Here is a 20,378-nt window from a genome sequence, read left to right on the forward strand (position 1 = left end):
AAACTCCCTCAGATTCCATACATTTTTCTTTGTCCTTGTCAGTTTTCTTTGCACAGGCCGTGCCTGTGGATGTTTAGACCAGTGAGGTAGCACTACTCCGGCAGGTGTGTCCTGCACTGGTCACTGAGCAGGGATAAAAGTCTCTTCACCAGCCCACCAACTTCGTTGGAGCCTGTGTTTGTTGCACTTGAACCCACTGGATCAATCAAGCCTTGTCAGTGTGTGTACCTACTGAATAGATGGCTACACCTGGGTCCGTGGTGCTCTCGGTCCTAAGGATCTTTCTACTTTTGTGTTCCTTCATCTTAGTTACTTCTGGCGTTCTAGGCCATTGAATATAACCAGTCTGGCTCCTCAGCACTGTAAAACATCTTGATACATGATTACAACTGCAGAACTCAAATGGAAGCGAGTTTCATGGAACGTTTGAAATTCTGTCCTTGCTGCAGGAATGATTCAGGGTTCTTCAGAACTCACACTCAACCTGGGTTTGCAGATCCCTCTCCGAATTGCAGTGGGCTTAGTTCTTCATGCCTCAGCTCCTTCACATCCCTTCTTCTCAGCAGCGTCTTCTTCGCTGAGGGGCACCTAGAGTGCCCATCCCGAGTAGTTGGTCAGCTCCTTACCTCAAAGAAAGGTCACAGTAGCCTCTTCTGGCAGGCTTAGTAGGACTCCTCGGGTTGCTGATCTCAAATCTGGCTGAGAGAGTTGAAGGGAGTTTTCCCTACCCTGGAGCACTGGTGTGTAAACCCCAGATTCTGTCAGAGAAATGTGACACCCTGGCTGGAAGTTTGTATCCCATTTTTTTTTATTTATTTTTTTTACCAAACTTGCAGACAGTATAGTGTATTTTAACAGTCAACTCTGAGACCAGCTCTGGGCAGTACTGGCCATTATGCATATTCCACTCAGACTGGTCCATTCATGGTCTTTGTTATCAGGTGCAAGCAGCAAGATGGGGTGGGAGATACCCTAAAACAAGGGTACAAAACAAAGGATGGTTGACCCACTCAATTACCTGTTAACCCGTGTAACATCGCCTTCCGGTGAACAATTGGTCAGGAGAAACTTCTCACCTTCCAATGAAGCCCTCCATGCCCTTTTCTGCACACCCAAAACTCTGACTCCCTACAAAGAAGCTTTGCAATCTCCACTGCTACATGAACCCCTTCAACCATCCCTCTTAGGAACCACTTGTTTGTATAAAAAACAACATAGATTCTAGTGTGCCTATAACCACCTGATATGCACACGCTTCACACACATCTGCACACAGGTGTGATATATCCTCATCTGACACCCACTACAAGGAGGCACCAAAGAGCTGGTTTTAGTGAATTGACAGGCCAATTTAAAACTATTGGAGAGGCCAGTAAACAACCCTTCCTGTCAGAGGCAAGTATAAAAGGCCTATCTTGTGACTAGAGTTGTATCTCTACCACTGCTGTCATTTGTAAACGGCTCAGCAAATTCACAGTAGTCACGCTTGGCAAGTTGAATGAACATGGGGTGCCCCTCCAGACCACAGAGCCCCCACTCTGGGGTGCAATCCATGTCAGAAAAAAAGGCAGCCAGCACACATGTATGGTTGTCCAGTGTGCTAAGAGAAGACAACCAAAATCTACAGTGCTTGTTATGATGACCCTGAGGCAGGGGCACATGCTCTGCAGGGTCACAAAGAAGACCTTTCTTAGTCCTGTAAATAGATGTGGCAGTTTTCAAACATTACATAATTTTAATTTGTTTGGAGGAATTCCAAACAGCCCATTTCACACTTTTGAGGCGTGCATGGTTGCCCCCAGTAGATGAGAGGAAGATGGGAGGGTATTGTTTTACCTGGTCTTACATGATACCGAGATATTGGTCTTTAGGAGCAAGGTTTGAGAACCACCACAGCTGTTTCTCAAACCTCATTATGCCAGACAGAGAAGACTTGATCAGTTCCCCTAAGCTAGTTACTTGAAAGTCCCTTTCAGCCAATCACATTACAGCTCCTCTTAGCCAGTCCAATTGTTGAGGTTAAAGAACTTGCTTCTGAGCTTCTTGATCTTCATAGTAGTAGAGGGAATTATGATTTTGCAGCATGGATCCTTTTCTGGTGTCACATGCTGTTCATTATCCTGCAATCTAGTGGTTGGGTCCAGAATTGCCTTTTTCTTATCCTTTTTTCCCCTCCCTTTGGGAGTCATCAAACACCATTTGGTGGTATGTTTAGCCCCTCTCTTATGTCAGACTGCGCCCCGTATGTTCCTTTACGTAGTCGCCATCTTCAGATTCTTTTTTTCTGCCATTGAGACTTGAAGCAACAGAGGAGCTTTGAAGGTTTTTAAAAAAATCCAAAATTTTGGAAGAAGACCAACCGATTGACCAAAGACTGCAAGAGAAATGACGAAGAGAGCAAAAGGGATCCTTTCCTCTTCTACTCGATGGGGGAATCCCCTAGGTACGAGCCACATGGTCCGAGAATAAAGGCAGGTAAGGGGCATAGAAAATACCCCCTTTAAATTCTGCCCCAACTGCCATTTCAAGTTTCCTCAGATCGACCTCCCCCCACGAGGTCTGCAATCGCTGTCTCCTCAAGGACCACAGAGGCAAGGAATACAAGACCTATGCTGCGTTCATACCCAAAACACTAATGGTACGCCAAAGATAGAGACTGGAACACTACACTACTATGGCAACATTCAGAAGACCCCGGTTTCTCTGAAGGATCATGGCCTGTCCAGCGACAAGTAAAATATCAAAGAAGCTGAGACCGCTCACAGAAGGGAGTCTGATGTTGAGATCTCTGAGGTTGAAAAGAGGCAGGCAGCGAAAAGGGTAGAGAAGGATGCCAAAAAGAGAAAGCCTAAGGTAACAAAACTGTCAAAAGGCTCGGACCCAAAACCCTTGGACATTGAGTCCTACAAGGCCCTCTTGCCGTCGAAACATTCCTCTATCGAAGGCCAGCTGAAACCCAAAGAGCCATACAGATTCAGACCGAGGGATACCAATGGAGGCAAGATACCATTGAAACTCTCAACAACTTCATCCACTCAAGAGGCAGCGAGAGGGAAGACCATGGCTTGGAGATGGTAGACCCGTTGGCAGCAAAGGAGAGACCTTCATCTAGATGGCAAAAAAAAACTGGAGGTCAAAAGAAAAAGAGAAGGCTCAAGGCTGAAATAGCCTCACTCCTGCAAAGGAAGAATACGTTTGATTATTCTTTAAAGAATTTTCAGATCCCGGCCAAGCCTTCAACATCCACCAAGACCAAGGATGAGAAGTCTACATTGGAGGCCCCTGCAACACCAGAACTATGAAATCAAGGAGGCTGAAGAGACAACAGGCTTCGAGGAAAAATCTTGGCACAATCTCAACGCAGAGTCCCCAGAAAAAGGTGTGGACAACTATCCAGTTTTTTTCTTGAAACATTAATGCCATCCAACAAGGGGAATCTTTATCCATGCTCCCTGCCACTGAAAGGCCGGCTACCCCCAGAGTAGATAAGAAATGTAAACCATCTACTCAACATCCTAAGGGCATCCAGGGTAATGCTCTTGTAGATTCAGTCATTGTTGCAACTGCCAGGAAGAGAAGCAATGCACATACCTCCACAGGCCCACCACCTGAAAAGGAAAGTAAGAATCTGGACCTGGTGGGAAGCAAAATGGAGAGGGAGGCTGCAACCCAGTGGCAGATTGCCAGTTCAAACGCGCTGTTGGCACCAGCAATGGGATGAGATGGTGTCCCTTACACAACACCTCCCAAAGGAGTACAAGAAGAGGGCCAAGGGAGTGATGCAAGACGGGAAAGTGCCTACCTAAATCAGCCTTGGCCGCAGCAGACACTGCCATCAGGTAGATGTGCACGGGCACCACTCTAAGGAGACATGCCTGGCTCAGTGTCTGGATTCAAGCCAGAGGTACAAGCATCTATAATTAACATGCCGTTCACTGGGGATGCCCTATTTGGACAGGAGGTGGATGATTATCTATAACAACTCAAGAAAGATAACGAGTCGGCAAAGCAATGGGGCACTACAATTTAGCGGTTCAATCAGAAGAGAAGGAACAGGATCTTGAAGGCCCACTAAAAGGGCAACATTCACAATGGGCCAACATCAAGAGGAGTCCCGGGGCAGCTCATTCCAAGCCATGCAGCAAACATTGTACCAGCAGTGGTAACACTCTGCTAGGCAGCCCTTTCGTGGATGATGAAGGGGAAGAGGTCAGGCCCCCAGAGGGGAAGGAACAACAAGCAAGTGACTTGGCCAGCAGCAACACATGGCACCACAAAACATCAGTGAGGGGCAGAATAGCAGATTACCCACAGGAGTGGGAAAATTAACCCCGGACAATCAGGTTTTGAACACAATGCGTCAAGGATACTGCATAACACTAATCATGGAGCCGTACAAATTCCCCCATAACTTAAGAGGTTTCAAGGTCAAGAGATCATTCAGCTCAGAAGAGACATCAATGAACTTTTTCAAAAGAAAGCCATAGAAAGAGTTCCACCAAAGGAGGCAAACAAGGGAAATTGCTCAACTTATTTCCGGGGCCCAAAACAAGATCAAACCCAGAGACCAATCCTGGACCTCACATTCATAAACAAGATCATTCATACACAACACTTCAAGATTACAACCTTTCAAGGAATAATACCACTTCTAAAGAAAGGAGATTATATGGCCACCTTAGATCTAAAGGGCGCCTACCTACACATACACATACCTATGAACACAAAAACAACATATACCTCAGATTGAAAAAGGAGGAAAAGACAATTACGGACCCAACCACTAGATGGCGGAATAAGGAACAGCATGTGAATTCAGAAAACTCTTCAAGCTGCAAAACTACTCCTACTGGTAAGTAACCATTTCCTTAGGTCTTATTTGAGCAAATAAAATTTTTTACCTCCAGTTTGTGACTCGGATGGTTCAAGAACTAAACTGCTAATATAACACAATTTTTATTCTTCCAATTATATTTCAAAAACTAAAATCCAGATGTGCACCACATTGCAAAAGGATTTGAAGTTTGGTTAGCCATCCCTTCGTACCAAGTTAGGTGCCAGTCTGGCAAATAGTTTTTGTTGTATGCATGAAAAAATGTCTTATGGCAATCCGGAAAGCAAACACAATTTAATGCACCCCCACACTCTTTAATTTTGCTGTGTTTGAACAATCTGCGTGTTGCTTGGCAAAATAATTTTAAGGTGGCCAGATAGTACTGTGCACATACCTTGTGCAGATTAATCAAACAGTACCTTCATAATGATATTCCTTACAACAAACAAGAACTACAGAGTTCTTGTAGTCAAATTTGTGACATGAACTTACACATTTCCCATAGACTGGAAATATCTTGGATAGGGAGGGCTGATAGAAAATTGGCCCCAGTGTTTCCTAGAAGGAAGTACCAAAAAAGTAAAGATGGACTGGTATTTTGAAAAACAGTTGATCTGAACGTTTGGGTGTTGTCCCTGTCTTCTAAAGGCTTATATGATAGCATTTGCTTAGGGCTTCAGAGCAGATTATTGGGTGTCTCGGATGTATGCCACTCAGCAGTTGGTGCATTTGGAGAAAGTTCTTACAATGTTTATAGACATTACTGCAATATTAAATAGAGAAAATTAGCCATAATATAGCCAATATACTAGCAGTGCTTTTTGGAGCAAGCACCTTGTTTTTTTTTTTCATCCCTGATGGTCAGGATTACAGGGACACTCACTTCTCATCTTTCCAAAGATATAGATCCCTTGAGTATGGTTCAACCTAGACCTCTCTTTCTAAATGCATTTGCAAAAATGTTGAGAGTAACATGCAATTACCAGTTAAAACTGATTGAAACCATTTACTTCAACATCAATCAGGGACTTGTCATCAAAGAACATGTTTTATTTGGGCTGCAACTTTATGTTGTCATTATCCTTTAGAGTGTGAAAAACCGATATAACACATCAGAGTTGACATTTTTCTGGCTTCCAGTGGGAAGTGGATAGATGTCAGTCTATTCTGTCTTTTTGCACGAAGCTTACTAGGGCAGTGTTTTAATAAACAATAGACCTATTTTTCCAAGATATACACATGCATATGTACCTATAACTGCGTTGACCTAAGAACTTTAAAACAGGGGAGTGTACCCTGGATCTCAAGGGAACAAACTTTTGGAATACATTTCCAAAAGACATTTGGGTTTGGGTGGAGAAAACACTTTTCAGTTAGGTCATCATTGGAGGCCATGATGCATCACTTAATCTGACTGTTTGGTAATTCCATCAGCCAAGAAAACGCTCTCCCATTGCTGTTTATTGTGTCTGAAAACTGCCTTTTGGAGGCATAAAGCATTGATCATAAGTGTCTGTTAGCATAACATAGTTGATCATTAGGGAGTTCAGGGAGGGCATAATAATAGATTATTTACTCTCATGGTGAATCCTTTGCTTGTAGACCTTGCTTTTCATTTTTCCAAGGGTATTCCTAGACATGTCTCTATCAGATTTCATACTCTAGTAACCTCAATGGTGTAAAACATTGAAGATCACATATTACTCTGGGACATGGTAGGAGAGTTTGTCAAAGGATGCCCTAGTGCCTGACATTTAGTTGGTAGTATGGGTGCAGGGGTTACATAGGGATACCTTAAAGTGTAGTGGTGACTAGGTGGATGTGATGAACAGAGGAAAGTGGAAAGGAGACTTTAGGTTTAGAATCATGTCTGATTTTTGCAAGATCAGCTTAGACCAGTGTGCAGAATGAGCATGGCTTGCTAATTAGATTAAAGTGCATTTTGACACTTCTCCTGTATGAAGCCTAGCCTACAGGATGTATAACATCTTAAATTAGCAAAAGGCTGCAGTGTTAATAGGTGGAATGTCAGTGGACAGCAGCATCCAACAAAATTACTATCTAATGTATCTTATTTCCTGGAGAATGAATCTCAGTGTGCGGATAATGAAGTTCCAAGAAATGCCTTTGTATATCCATATTGTAGGGATTTTAAACAATTTAAACCCAAAGAAGTTTGGTCTCTGCTCTAAACTTCAAAATTTGTGACATCCCTACAGTGTTTTCCAACTCTCTCTTCACTCATTATGATGTCTACCCATAAGGAGTTATTCTTCTGTCTTGCTTAATCCTTTTTATGCTTTATTTAACCTTTTCAGTAAAACAACTTAAAGTGATCTGCAATGTTGTACACGGCAAAAACCAGTAACACATACGGTATGAATGAATGACAGTGTGGTACTGTAGAGGATTAGAAGGACAATGCACAAAACAATACCATACGTTATTAGATGGGGGAATAGTAATCAAGGCTGACATAGTGCTATGGATGTAATAGGTGTATTTCTCCAAGGGTGACACTTTAACAAGCTGCTGGGATACTAAATTCATTAAGTAGTAAATGTAGTAAGCCTTGTTCTCCCTCAGGCTAGTTGCATTACTGCTCACTACTCTTCATGTTCGTGTAATCAAGTCCAAAGAGCCAGGATGTTTTTAGCCTCTGCCATAGGAGGTATAAGGGAGGACCATGACTTGGTGTTTTCACTATATACTGAAACATTACTGCCAGTTCTGCGGGTTGGGTGCAACGGTGTGGCTTACCGCCAAAGATGCCGGTCTCACTTTGGTAGCAGTTCCAGTGCTGAGACCCGGAATCTACAACTATTGGCACACTTATGTGGCGCCAAACCAGCCTGGGACAGTTCTGCCTGCTGCTCACCATCCCTGGCCCTAATCTCTAGGCCTGATTGCCACAGGGGAGGTGTAATGTGGAGTGCCTGGCCCCGGCCTAGGGACCACCAGAGTCTGCGTGGAATTGGCTAGAGCAGTAGTTTCCCAACTCCCAAAGATCTGCTGTGTCTGGGCTTCCAGTGCCGAAGCCTTGGAATCCTTCTCAATGGCATTGTTGTGAGGCAGCCCCCTTTTTGCCCTCAGGGGCTGACCAGTTCCCCCAACAGGCACTCTAGGTGTAGAAGAGATGCGCTTGCCTCAGCGACCTCTGCTTTCCTCCAATTCCTCATTGGATGAAGCCACTGACTCGGGCTCCAATACCGGTGTAGCACTGTTCCCTCGGTCACAACACACACAGCGGATGAGATCCTTTGATGTACACTGTGAGGTGTGGCTCATTGCACCACGAGCAGTATCCTTGCCAGGGTTTGTTTGGCTACTGCCCACCATCTCAACTCACCTCCCCAACTGATTGAGTCACCCTTTGGCAGGCTATAATGAACCTTGATGGGCTGGTGTGGAAGGAGGAAGTGTGGAGCTATTGCCGACATGTATGCCCCTTCTTCATTGTGATGCACCGTTGAAGGCTCTCTGACTTGTTATTGTCCTGTGGGTCGAGCCCGGATGCTGCTTTATTAAGATGTGGGGCCCCATTCATTTTTGGGAGCAATCCCCAATTGGAAACGTACTCTTTTGACACCCCCTGACATTTGTTGCCCTCTTTCTCATAAACTTACCCCACAATATAGAGACTCAAGCTACGCAGCCGAAGAGGTGAAGCTCTCCTTATTTGGCTCATTTTTCATTTGAACAGGTGTTCTGGCCTATAACCCCTGTGGCTTTTGCACACCTCACAATCCTTTTATAATGTTTCACCTGTTTTGGTCAAACAATTGTTTTTTGCTAGACCTAGTGTTGGAGGATTGTTAGAACGTTATCATCATCACTTAACTGTTGTTTATAGATTGTTATAATGCAGTGTACAAGATTTAGGTGACTATTGTATGTTACCTAGTACTGTGTCAGCGGTCAAGTACAGCTGTAATGTAATATCTTGGAATATCAGGGGCATGCGATCTATTTCGAAACGGCACCGTATTTTGGTGCAGCTCAGCCATCGTAGAGCCCAAATAGTTTACTTGTAGAATACACATCGTTCTGCTGCTGAGAGGCTGTGAGGTAGTGCAATAGGTGGTGGATACTATTGTTTGATACATCGTATTCAGCATTTGCATGGGGTGCAGGTGGTGCAGGGTAGCATCTGTGTCCTCCGTACTGAGCTGGGTGTATTTTTGGCGAATTTATCCTCTGTTTTAACTGATTGGGTACAGTATCCTTGGGTGATGGTGGGACTTCAGTGTAGTTGTTGATTTTAGTTTAGATCGTTCCCACCTTCCCGTCCCTGGCACAGGTTCTGTCAAGCGGGCCAAGGCCCTGCAAGAATGGATTATGGGATGGTCCCTGTCTGATGCCTGATTAGAAATGACAGAATGCGCAAGTACTCCTTCTATTCACCCCTCTTAAATTAACTAATTGCACGCATAGAAAGGATCCTTTGCACCACATCCCTACAGGGAAATGTCACTTATGCAGCATATCTGGGTAAGATGCTGTCAGACCATAACCTCTTGGAGCTTATATCATCTTGTGGGCTGTGTTCCAAACCCATCCCCACATGGAGGCTGCAGCCCCAGCTGTAGAAATATGTTTAGAGACACATTAGCCACCACAATTGACACATACTTTGCCGAAAGTACAAACACAGCCTCCTCCCCAATGTTGGAATGGAAAATGTTTAAGGTAGTGGTGAGAGGTGTGTCCCTTAATGCCATTGTAGGGGCCCGCCTTGTTCTCATTGAAAATCATTTAGGCCCACTAGAACAGGCTGTGGCAAAGGATGATACCAATCGAGAGCAGTTGCGTGAGGTAAGAATTAGTTATGCTGTACACAAAAAGACTCGCACTGAAGGCGATGAGGCTAGCTCACTGCTCGGTCGGATGATCAGAACGCCGCCACTGCCCACCCCTGTCTTATCAGTGTCTATCCCAGTCCACCCTCATCACAACCTAACTGGACATTAGTGAAGCCTTAAATCCCTTCTACACTGCTCTATACATGCTTCCCTTCCTGAGTCAGCCAACATTAACACATTCCTAAAGGGACTGCGTCTACCTACTATATCTGTTAACGACCATGAGGCACTAGGCGATCCGCATGCGACGGGCGAAATATGGCTCCTATTAACAATCTTGCTCGTAATAAGACGCCAGGTTCGGAAAGACACCTGTTAAATTTTACGTTACATTCACGAATTGCCTAGTGCTACAGCTAAAGCCGCTTTATAAAGCATCACTTGAAGAGGGACACTACCTCCCTGCTGAAGCCACGCCGCGACCCAGAGGATAATGACCTTTTACAGGCGGTTATCCTTGTTGAACACCAAATACAAAATCTTGAGCAAAGAACTGGCGAGACGCCGGTTTCCTTTGCTCCCACAGTTTACAAATACAGACCAGTGCAGATTTGCTCCGCACCACAACACCTCACTCAACATTTGCCTTGTATACCAAATCATACATAGGACCAATATCTAGTGGCCGGGTGTCTCTCCTTAGACCTACAACAGACATTTGATACGCTTGGGTGTGGGATTTTATGTTCACAGCCCCTGCACAGTTTAATATCCTGCTTCCTACATTTGATGGTCTGACTACTGTACACGGCACCCACAGCATAGGCCAATAAAGGCTTGCATGTCTCACCGTCTTCTCCCATGTCCTGCGGCACCAAACAGGGTTGCCCGCTCTCGCTGCTACTTTTTGTGCTAGTGCCATTGATACAGAGCATAAGACAATCAGCATTGGGATGAGGGATCCTGCAGGGACCTATGACGCATGCTGTATTGTTATACACAGATGACATATTTTTCATCCGCAACCCTTGGATGGACTGAAGCCTATGTCCAAGGTGCTTCACTGGTTTGGTAATTTGCCCGGCCTTTGGGTGAACTATGGCAAGTCCCATTCTTTCTTTTTTACAGATACCACTGAGGAGGTCAGTCTTCCCTTTGACTCTGATAATATACAGATAGCCCCCTAAACGTGCTTGGGTATACTGATATATCGTGATCCTAAAGACCTTGGATGGCAATCGTTTGAGGACTATTTACTTGTTGAAATCTCAAATTGAATTCTGGGTCACCCTGCCCCTGTCTGTCGCTGGATGGCTGACTCTTGCCAGACTGGTCAACCTACCCCGACCGTTGTACTGTTTTGTCAACCTGCTGATGGTTATCCGTGCATCGGTCTTTTCACTACTCGGCTCTTTATTAATTGACCTGATGTGGGGCATCCGGAGACGTAGAATTGGACTGCCTAAGATTCAGTTGCTTCCTGGCAGTGGGGGTAGGTGAGCCCTGGTCTTTAAAGCCTATTGCTTGGCAGGGCAGCTGCAATGGTTGTCTTATTGGTTGGCAGGCCATAACCTGAATGAAATAGGCTATCCACCACACATGCTTAAACTTGGTAAATTACAACCCCTACTTGTTCCAGGGATAAGACCACGCTTCCCACAGCCCCTGTTACTTCGCATAGCTCTTATATACTGGGAAATTGCTCTATATTACTCTGCCTCACTCTAACTGTATGACCTGAGTGTCCAACTCCGAGGCCTACCCGCTTTAGGCACATTGACACCTGTTAGATTAGCACATGGGAGCAGGCTAGGGTTCAGACGGTTAGAGACCTCTTTGTGGATTGTCATCTGATGACTCACCAGGACATTGCACAGGCTCATTGTCAACCGGAGATGCTCTTTTTGATACATGCTGGTATCCTCCATTATGTTTGTGTGCAGTGGGCACGACTAGGCTCCAAACCGGAGACACATGAGTTCATACATGGAATGCATGTCATAGGGCACAGTCGGCGCTTGGTGAAATGGCTGCACAGGGGCTTGCACTCCGATCTTGCTACCCCATTAACCACTCTGCACACCAAGTGGGAGGAAGGCATGTCTCGAGTCCTCCATGATAAAGAATGGCAGTTCAGCATTGAGTACCCCTGCAGTGTTTGCCTCAACTCCCATTTCAAATTTATCCCATTCACAATTCTGCATAGAGCTTTTCACACCACATAAATTAGATTCTATGTTTTCCACTGTCTCCTCTTATTGTCCCCACTGCCAAACACAAGAAGCGGATTTACTCCACATGTTCTGGGCCTGTCCCTCATTGTCTCCTTAGTGGGGGGCCCTTTGGAAAAACGTGGCAGACCGCTTTAGTTCTGAACACTGGAGCACCACCGAACTCTGTCTCGTGGGCTTGTACCCGAGGTCCAGAGGCTCCAAAGTGACGGCACGATTCGTCGATCTAGCATTGATATTGGTGAAGCATCTCTTGATAAGGCGATGGAAGTCCCCCACTGCTCCCCATGTCTTTCAGTGGAGAGAAGACGTGATGCGTTCAGGCACGGTGGAGAGTTGTGCAGTGCATAGAGAAGAGTCGTGAACTGCGCAAGCACCTCATTGCCATGTAGTGGGACATTGTTCTTGATTCTTTCAAATCCCAAGAAGAAAACATTGGATAGACTCCCTGCCTTTTCCCTTTTAAGCAACTCTGTCAGCCTCCAGTGCTTTTTACCCTGGGCCTGCCTCTCTCAAACTGCTGTGCCACGGTGGACCATCGACACTTCTGAGGGACCCACTAACGTTGCCTGCCTTACTCCTTTATTCACCAGGATCTCGGCACAACGACATGACTTAAACCCTGTATGATTTGTGATGACTCATTATGTGCATTTTACTCCCACATCAATATTGCTGACCTTTGCAATGAACATCTGCGTGCGTGACACAATAGTATGAGAGTCGGGGGGGTGCATGGAGGGAGGGGAGAGGGGAGGGGAGAGGGGAGGTTTCATGTTGCATTTGCATGGATATGTGTCTTTCCTGTGGTGAGATGGTACCTCTTCTTGCCATAGCTGCCAGCCTTTCATTTATTTGGTATGCATACCATTATGTTAATCGTGTTAAATGAAAGATCTTTGACATTACTGGATGCGTAAACCATTATACAAGGCTCAACCCCTGCACAAAATATGTTGGCACAAAATATGTCCACTTGCCTTAACAAATACACTTATTGTTTTGTGTATCCTTCTCTGTTGTCTCTACAAAATGCAGTAAAGTTTGTGTTAAAAAAAATAATCATACAGCCTCACTTTTGTGAGCATGCCATACATCCGGTCAGTGCCACCTGTTGCCAGTCTAATAAGTGCTACAAGCTTCCTAGCTGGCTTAGGGCTGAGGAGAACCTAACAAGTGAATGTAGTCTGAGGGGATCAGGTTGTGTCCACTGACAGGAAGGGCACTGGCAGCGATCAGTGTCTGAAAGTCATGAATCCCCATGCAATACCAAGCCAGTTGCATGAAGTCAGCAGTATGAGAATGATACGCAGGGTACATCATGCTGACTGATGCATCAAGCTCATCTAGCCTGCCATATTGTATGCACAAGGCTGAAATGTATAACGTAACTATCTATATTTACTTCCGGTCTGTGAGGCCCATATCAATGGCCACACCCCACTGCCTCCTCATGTAGTTCAGTGCAAGTCCTGTCGTTAAGTGTCATTACATTATGACCCAACACGCTGTCTTGAGTCTTGGAAGTATATTATCTTTTTCAGTAATACAGATTATTCAGCACATGCCAGTGTATATGAAGCGTCCTGCCTACACCTGCCAAGTGAGATGTGTATGAAGAATAGAGAAAACATCCTTATTTAATGTGATAGGAATGCTGACCAAGAGGTTATCGAACACTCGGGCCACTTTTTTCCCTTCCTACCCTAGGCTTCATGAAGGGGGCACAGCCCTTGATGCCTCCAGTTTTCTGTCTATCTGAACAGACCTATGGCTTTCCAAACATGGTCCGGTCTAAATGGAGGATGTTTCCTTCCGTTCTCCATCCTTGGTTTGAAGGGCTGTTTATGGATGGGTTGCGGGGTTAGGGAATATTGTTGTTGCTCCACGGTGCCTTGCTGGGAGTTTGGTTGGGTGTGGCTGAAGTATTTCCCCCCCCATCTGGGTGCAGGCCTGCTTGTTTCCAGTTTCAAAGGCAGTGTGATGTTCGGCCGGGCTCTTAAGTGTAGAGGACCATGTTGGATTGGACCACTGTACATGATAAAGCATGCCACCATGGCGTTTATAGTTTTCTGGGATAGGCTATGGCCAGGAAATCGGTGAGCAGTCTGAGTGAAGTTTGGCTGCCCCCTAAATATGATGGTGCCCAACACGGGTTAAGTGCTAGTTTACCGGCTCTAGTGGATTTGTTATTTGTACTTTCTAAAAACTGTTACTGAGTCTATGGAGGGGAAGAGCACTGGCAAATTAGTTTGTGATGCTTCTTCTGATTTTGAGGGTGGGAGGGTGCTCTTCTGCTGGCACCCGGATGGCAGAGACATTAGCAGATTTAATGGCCAAAGAAAGGTCAGGGAAACAGAACTTGTTGAATTCTCCTGTCTCCTCCCCATTATCCTAGACATCCTCAGAATATGAGGAATAATGTGTTTCTTTGATGTTGCTTGATCATAGAGGTTGCCTGGTGGACAAGGAAGGATCCTTCTGCAGTTTCTGTAGAGGTTTTCATTACTATGTAGCAGTAGGATGATCCAGTTTTCATCCTACCTCTGAGTCTCTGCCTATATGGAAACGGATGAAAAGCACCACACTTTTGTCATAGTCTGACCTGGACATATCTGATGGATGATCTGGATTTTTGGCAAGCTGTTCTGGTTGATTCTGTTCCTTCAACTTAGCCAGGAATTCCACTGTGGTGCTGGAGGATGCCTCCATATAGGGTGAAGTTAATAAAAAGGTTGCAGGTCTACTTTGGAATGTTGATTCAGGCCTCGGTTACCCTTGACAAATGTGGTCTAGAGAATGCCATTCCATCTTATCTACTAAAAGAGGGGGAATAGCGTTTTCAGACAATCCACTCTTGTTTGATCATGCCAGTTAAGTTCATGGCACCACTGAACGTGAAGGGTGCCTGTCTACACGTTCCTTTGTGGTCTGTCTTCCAAATAGGCATCTGCCTCTTTGGTCTGTAATCTGCCCAAAGGTGTTCTCAACGGTGCTTGCCTAGGTGATTGGTGGCTGATCACGATGGCGTGGGCTAAGATACACAAGGTCGATTGGGACTGGTTTCTACTTACCTTTGGATTTAGAAGAAAATTTGAATTAAAATTCCTGAGAAGGAAAAGTTTAGTGGGGCAAATCAGCTGGTGGTTTCCAAAGAGGAGGCATTGCCATTGGGGAGCCACTAAATGAAGTGGTGGTGAAGATTCTACCCTCTAAGTTGCTGCTGCAGAGAAGAACGTAGCAGGAGCTACTGTGGCGGCAGGCCGACATGGCGATGAACTTTGGGTAGACCAGTGAGCAGGTAAGTCTAAGTCTTATGTTGGTTCTCAGGCCACTTTCTTCTGAAAACATTTTTAAGTCCCAGCTTTCAGGGTTAGGCACGAGCAGCACCTTTACACCACAACCAAGTGTCCAGGACCAGCCAACTAGCCCTTGGAGTCGCTCTGATAGTGCTGGGTTCCTGCAGCAAGGCAGGCTTCAAGCAGCAGGACCGTCCCTCAGGGGCAAGTAAGCCTCATGCATCAAGGCATTCCTCCAGCGGTCAACCGCAGTCCTCCCGAAGTCTTCCATAGGTCCAGGAGTGTACTGAAGAGTTGCTTTGAGGCTTCAATATGTACACCTGGTGCCAGCCTTTGATGTGGGGGAATCTTCTAAGCTGCCCGCTTAACTAGCTATGAAAAGGTCTTCCCTTCCCCTGCCAGGGCTTCAAGAAATCTGGGGTGACAAAGGACTGGTTTTGAGTTTCTTTGTGTGTGCTGGAGGCAATTTGAAATGTAAATTGGACAGGGAACCTTCACGCCCATCCTGCCAACACCTTGTCCCCCTGTGGCTCACTGCATTAAGAGTAATACACAAAGCCCAGCAGCTACGTGATTCGTACTTGTGTGGCCCAGGACATTGGCAGCAGGCACCAAATTGTTAGGGCAAAAAGAGCTAACTTTCTAAAAGTGTCATTTTCAGAATTGTGACTTAAAATTTGACTTTACCATTAGAGAGAGGATTTAAAATTTACAGTTCATTTGAGTCCAAGCATAGTACTGCTCCCAGTCAAACATTGGCCCTTATTAAATGTAGCCGGGTAACCAAGTGTTATCTAATGGGAATGATAGGCCTTAGAGTAGTGAAAATGAATTTAGGAATTGTTCACTACCAGGACATTTAAAATTTATAAAATACATTGCACCCTGCCCTGTGGGCTTTTTAGGCCCTTCCTTAATGGTGACTCATATGTATTAGAAAGGAAGGTTTATTCTGACAGTTTAAAAACTTCACTACAGGCTGCAAAGGCAGGCCTGAGACATGTTTAAATTGCTACTTAAATGGGTGGCAGAATGACTGCTGCATGCCAAGTAGTGGCATTTCATTTACAGGCACTGGGTACATGTGGTACCATATACTAGGGACTTATAAGTAAATTAAATATGGCAATCAGGTGTAAGCCAATTGCAGCATTTTTAAGACAACAAGCACTTTAGCACTTGTTAGCCGTGGTAAAGTGCACAAAGTCCTAATGCCAACACAAGTGAAATTCAGAAAACTTAATGGGTGAAGGCAAAACGTTTGGGGGAAGACTACACCAGAGATGAGAGGTATAAGCTATAGTTATTATACGTAGCTTAGAGGGTGACTTGCTAGAGCCTCCCTTTGGGGGCTGGGGGAAGCTTCAAAACCTCCAAAGTAGTGTGCCTCTAATTATCTCCTTGACCACCACTTTGGAGTAGTATGGTTCATACATTTTTAATCTTTTGGGCCAATCTTAAGCATTCTGTTTGGTTATGAGAGTCTGCCTGTATTGTTAATTTCGATTTATAATCAATCAGAAATTTGTTAAGCGCGCTACTCACCCGGTAGGGTCTCAAGACGCAGGGGGAGGAGGTGCGGGGGTGCTTCCTGACGGACAGGATGTCCTGGGTCAGACGTAGGTTGACGGGGAGGGAGTTCCAGGTCTTTGCGGCAAGGTGGTAGAAGGATCTGCCGTCCGCTGTGGTACGGCGGACGCTGGGGACGGTGGCGAGGGTGAGGTTGGCGGAGCGAAGCTGACGTGTCGGGGTGTGGAAGTTGAGATGCTCATTGATGTAGGAAGGTCTGGTGTCGTGGAGAGCTTTGTGAGCGTGGGATAGGAGTTTGGAGATGATCCTTTTGTTGATGGGGAGCCAGTGGGCCGAGATGTGTTTGTGGCGAGGGAGGTTGAGGATGTGTCGTGCGGAGGCGTTCTGGATGCGCTGAAGTTTTCTCTGGAGTTTGGCCGTTGTTCCTGCATAGAGTGTGTTGCCGTAGTCCAGTCTGCTGCTGACGAGGGCGTGGGTCACCGTTCTTCTGGTTTCAGTGGGGATCCATTTGAAGGTCTTGAGAATCATGCGGAGGTTGTTAAAACATGAGGATGAGATGGCGTTGACTTGCTGGGTCATAGTGAGCGATGAGTGCAGTATGAAGCCGAGGTTGCGTGCGTGGGTGGTGGGCATTGGGGCGGCTCCCAGAGTGGCAGGCCACCAGGAGTCGTCCCATGCTGGTCTGTTGGAGCTGAAGACGATGATCTCGGTTTTCTCTGAGTTCAATTTGAGGTCGCTTGCCTCCATCCAGTTGGCGATGGCGTGAAGGCCGGTGTGGAGGTTGGTCTTTCCGGTTGCGGGGACCTTCGTGAGAGAGAGGATCAGCCGAGTGTCGTCCACGTAAGAGATGATGTTGAGACCATGGGAACGGACGATGTTTTCCAGCGGTGCCATGTAGACACTGAAGAGGGTGGGGCTGAGTAAGGATCCCTGGGGGACTCCGCAGATGGTCTTGGTGGCTTTTGACAGGAACGGGGGAAGTGGACTCTTTGGGTTCTGCCAGAGAGGAAGGATGTGAGCCAGTCCAGGGCTTTGTGGCGGATTCCAGCATCGTGGAGGCGTGTGCGAAGTGTGTGGTGACAGACGGTGTCGAAGGCTGCCGAGAGGTTGAGGGCAGAGGTTTCCCCTTTGTTGAGCCTGCTCCTAATGTCGTCAGTGGCAGCAATAAGGGCGCTCTCAGTGCTGTGGTTCTTGCGGAAGCCAGACTGGGAGATGTCGAGCAGGCTGTTGTCCTCTAGGAAGTGAGATAGTTGGCAGTTGTCTATCTTCTCGATGTCTTTCGCAAGGAAGGGGAGTAGGGAGATCGGCCGGTAGTTTTTGATGTCTTCTGGGTCAGCTTTGGGCTTTTTGAGCAGGGCGTTGACTTTGGCGTGATTCCAGCCCTCCGGGAAGATGGCGGTCTCGAAGGAGCTGTTGATGATGGTCCGGAGCTGGGGAGCGATGATTTGGCTGGCTTTATTGAAGATGTGGTGAGGGCAGGGGTCAGCGGGTAAACCGAAGTGGATGGTGCTCATGGTTGTGGTCGTTTCCTCGTCATTGGTGTGGGTCCGTGCACTCAGGATGGTTGCGTTGGCGTCGGTGTTGGCGGTGGTGGGGGACGGTGGTGCGAAGCTGCCATGGATGTCTGTGATCTTGCGGTGAAAAAAGGTGGCGAGGGAGTCGCAGAGGTCTTGCGACTGTGGGTGTCGGCAGAGCAGGAATTGGGGTTGGTGAGTATTGGAAATGTTTATACCTATTTTATAAGTCACAACACTCTAAGATATGTTTTTCGAACTCATTTTTAAATAAGTTTATAAAAAAGTGTAAATTTACGTTATAAGTTCTGCGCCTTTTCCCTGCTTACTATAGGTGAAGGTTTGGTGGGCTACTGGAGCTGTGTAAATGGCATGGAATGTACAAACCCTTAGTTTATACATTTTGGAACAATGAGACTTTGTGACAAAAAGGGTGAAAGCTCATAGTCTGAATCCTAATGTTGTATGTTTATTGATTCATGATGCAAAATGGACAGTTGAGTGGTCAGTGATGTTTGTACTAAAGCTAATCCAAACGAGTGAAGGGAAGTGCTCCTGGATGCAACCAGTAGCAATATCTCATATGATAAAAAGCTGAAAGTCTTGTTGTTAAAACAAAACGTATTTTCTAGATATCAACATTTCGATTGCGGCTTTGCCAAAGTGCTCGTTTGATGGTAGCATTCATTGTATCTTTTCTCAAAAGTTTTAGAGTTACATTCATTGAAGTAATGTTTCACAGTCTTCATAAAAATGACAGCTGTGATGGAACTGAATCGATGCACTTTAGACAATATAGGGTTCTCCAGACAACAGGTTTCGATCTGCAAAGCTGCACTTAGTAGACCACTACATCATTGAATAAATTCCAAGCAAGACATCTAGAGTTGCATCATCCCACACCCCTAGTATTTAATGTCCATTGCCGGTTTAACCAGCGATTGTCAGACCTTGCTATGACACGCTGTTCAAGAGTTAATGTGTCTACTGTTTCCTCCTCTGTATTTTCAGAGAAGAAAACCAACGTTCCCTACTGTCCTGCAGCAGTCTTTTGCTCTTTGTGTGCAAAATACCAATTAAAACTCAAATGAATCTAAACCAGCATATCCCTAGTAATTCGTGGAGTTTTTACATTACACTGGAAATGGAGTATTGGCCAAATGTCTAAATGATTTACAAAAATGTTAATAAAAAATTATTTGCAAAATGAACTTTTCATATTGGGAAGGGTTTCTAAAATCAAGTGATTAAAAAGAGTAAGGTGATCTGTAAAATGGACAACTGTCATAGTAACTTGCTTTCTTATGACAAGCCAAATATATGGATTGGATTTTCATTGTATGTTTCATATGATAATTAAAAGCATTTCTTGAGGAATCTCTGAAAAGATATGGGCGAAACCACAAAGTTCATTCAACTGTGTTTTTTTATTTTTTTGGTAAAGGTTACTCTTTGTCAAATATGTAACGCACACACACGTTGTACCCTACATTGTCTTTGGTAATAGTACCTACCGTTATGCCAAAATTTCTCTTTTAAAATTTAAGATTAATAAAAAATATAAAGTAGGTCGCCATTATCCGCAATGACTTATTTTCTTCAGTTATGAGGATATATTAAAGTAGTCCTTGCGAACGTATAAACAATTAAATCATTGACCGTTACTTACCCATTTTTCTTACTATTTTGTTGCTGGGAGGAACTTTTGTCGATCTAAACATTTTTAAACTCTTCCCAATGAAAATTCTTAATGTCTTTTGTTTGTTTTCCTTTAGTTGGCTGGGGAACCCCCAAAGTTACTAGACTTCCAAAACTTGACCCACTTGGCGACACACGTCGTAATGGTAATTCTCAGAAGAGCATTCTTCATTGTTTCTTCGCATGCCTAACACATTCCATCCATCTCAACCTTTGGACCTTTTAACTTCCACTGCCTATCATGCTTTGCTTGGCATTAATCCAGCCTCTGTCTCTCAACTATAAAGTTGATTCTCCCACTTTTTCCTCCACTTTTTTATGAGCTATTTAATGCTTGTGAATTTTACACCGTTTTACATTAACACTGAAAAGCATGCCAAATGTTTATTTTTGGATGGACACAATAAGGTGTCTCTAAGCAGACCACTTTTGATCTGATAGAGACTTCTAGTTGCAGATTCCTTACCTTA

The 20,378-nt window shown here is 45.1% G+C and overlaps 1 protein-coding gene across 5 annotated transcripts in view; it reads left to right on the forward strand.

Moving 5' to 3' along the window:
• Positions 1-20,378, forward strand: part of ARL13B (ARF like GTPase 13B) — a 518,943-nt gene that overhangs the window by 470,264 nt on the left and 28,301 nt on the right. For 4 of the 5 annotated variants that reach the window (XM_069204925.1, XM_069204926.1, XM_069204927.1 and 1 more), the window contains one exon: positions 19,986-20,054. The exons of the other annotated variant lie outside the window; for it this stretch is intronic. In XM_069204925.1, the coding sequence (XP_069061026.1) occupies positions 19,986-20,054 (69 nt within the window). The remainder of the gene's footprint in view (positions 1-19,985; positions 20,055-20,378) is intronic. 5 annotated transcript variants of the gene reach the window in all.

Source organism: Pleurodeles waltl, chromosome 8 (genome assembly GCF_031143425.1).
Source record: "Pleurodeles waltl isolate 20211129_DDA chromosome 8, aPleWal1.hap1.20221129, whole genome shotgun sequence".
NCBI classification, from domain to species: Eukaryota; Metazoa; Chordata; class Amphibia; order Caudata; family Salamandridae; genus Pleurodeles; species Pleurodeles waltl.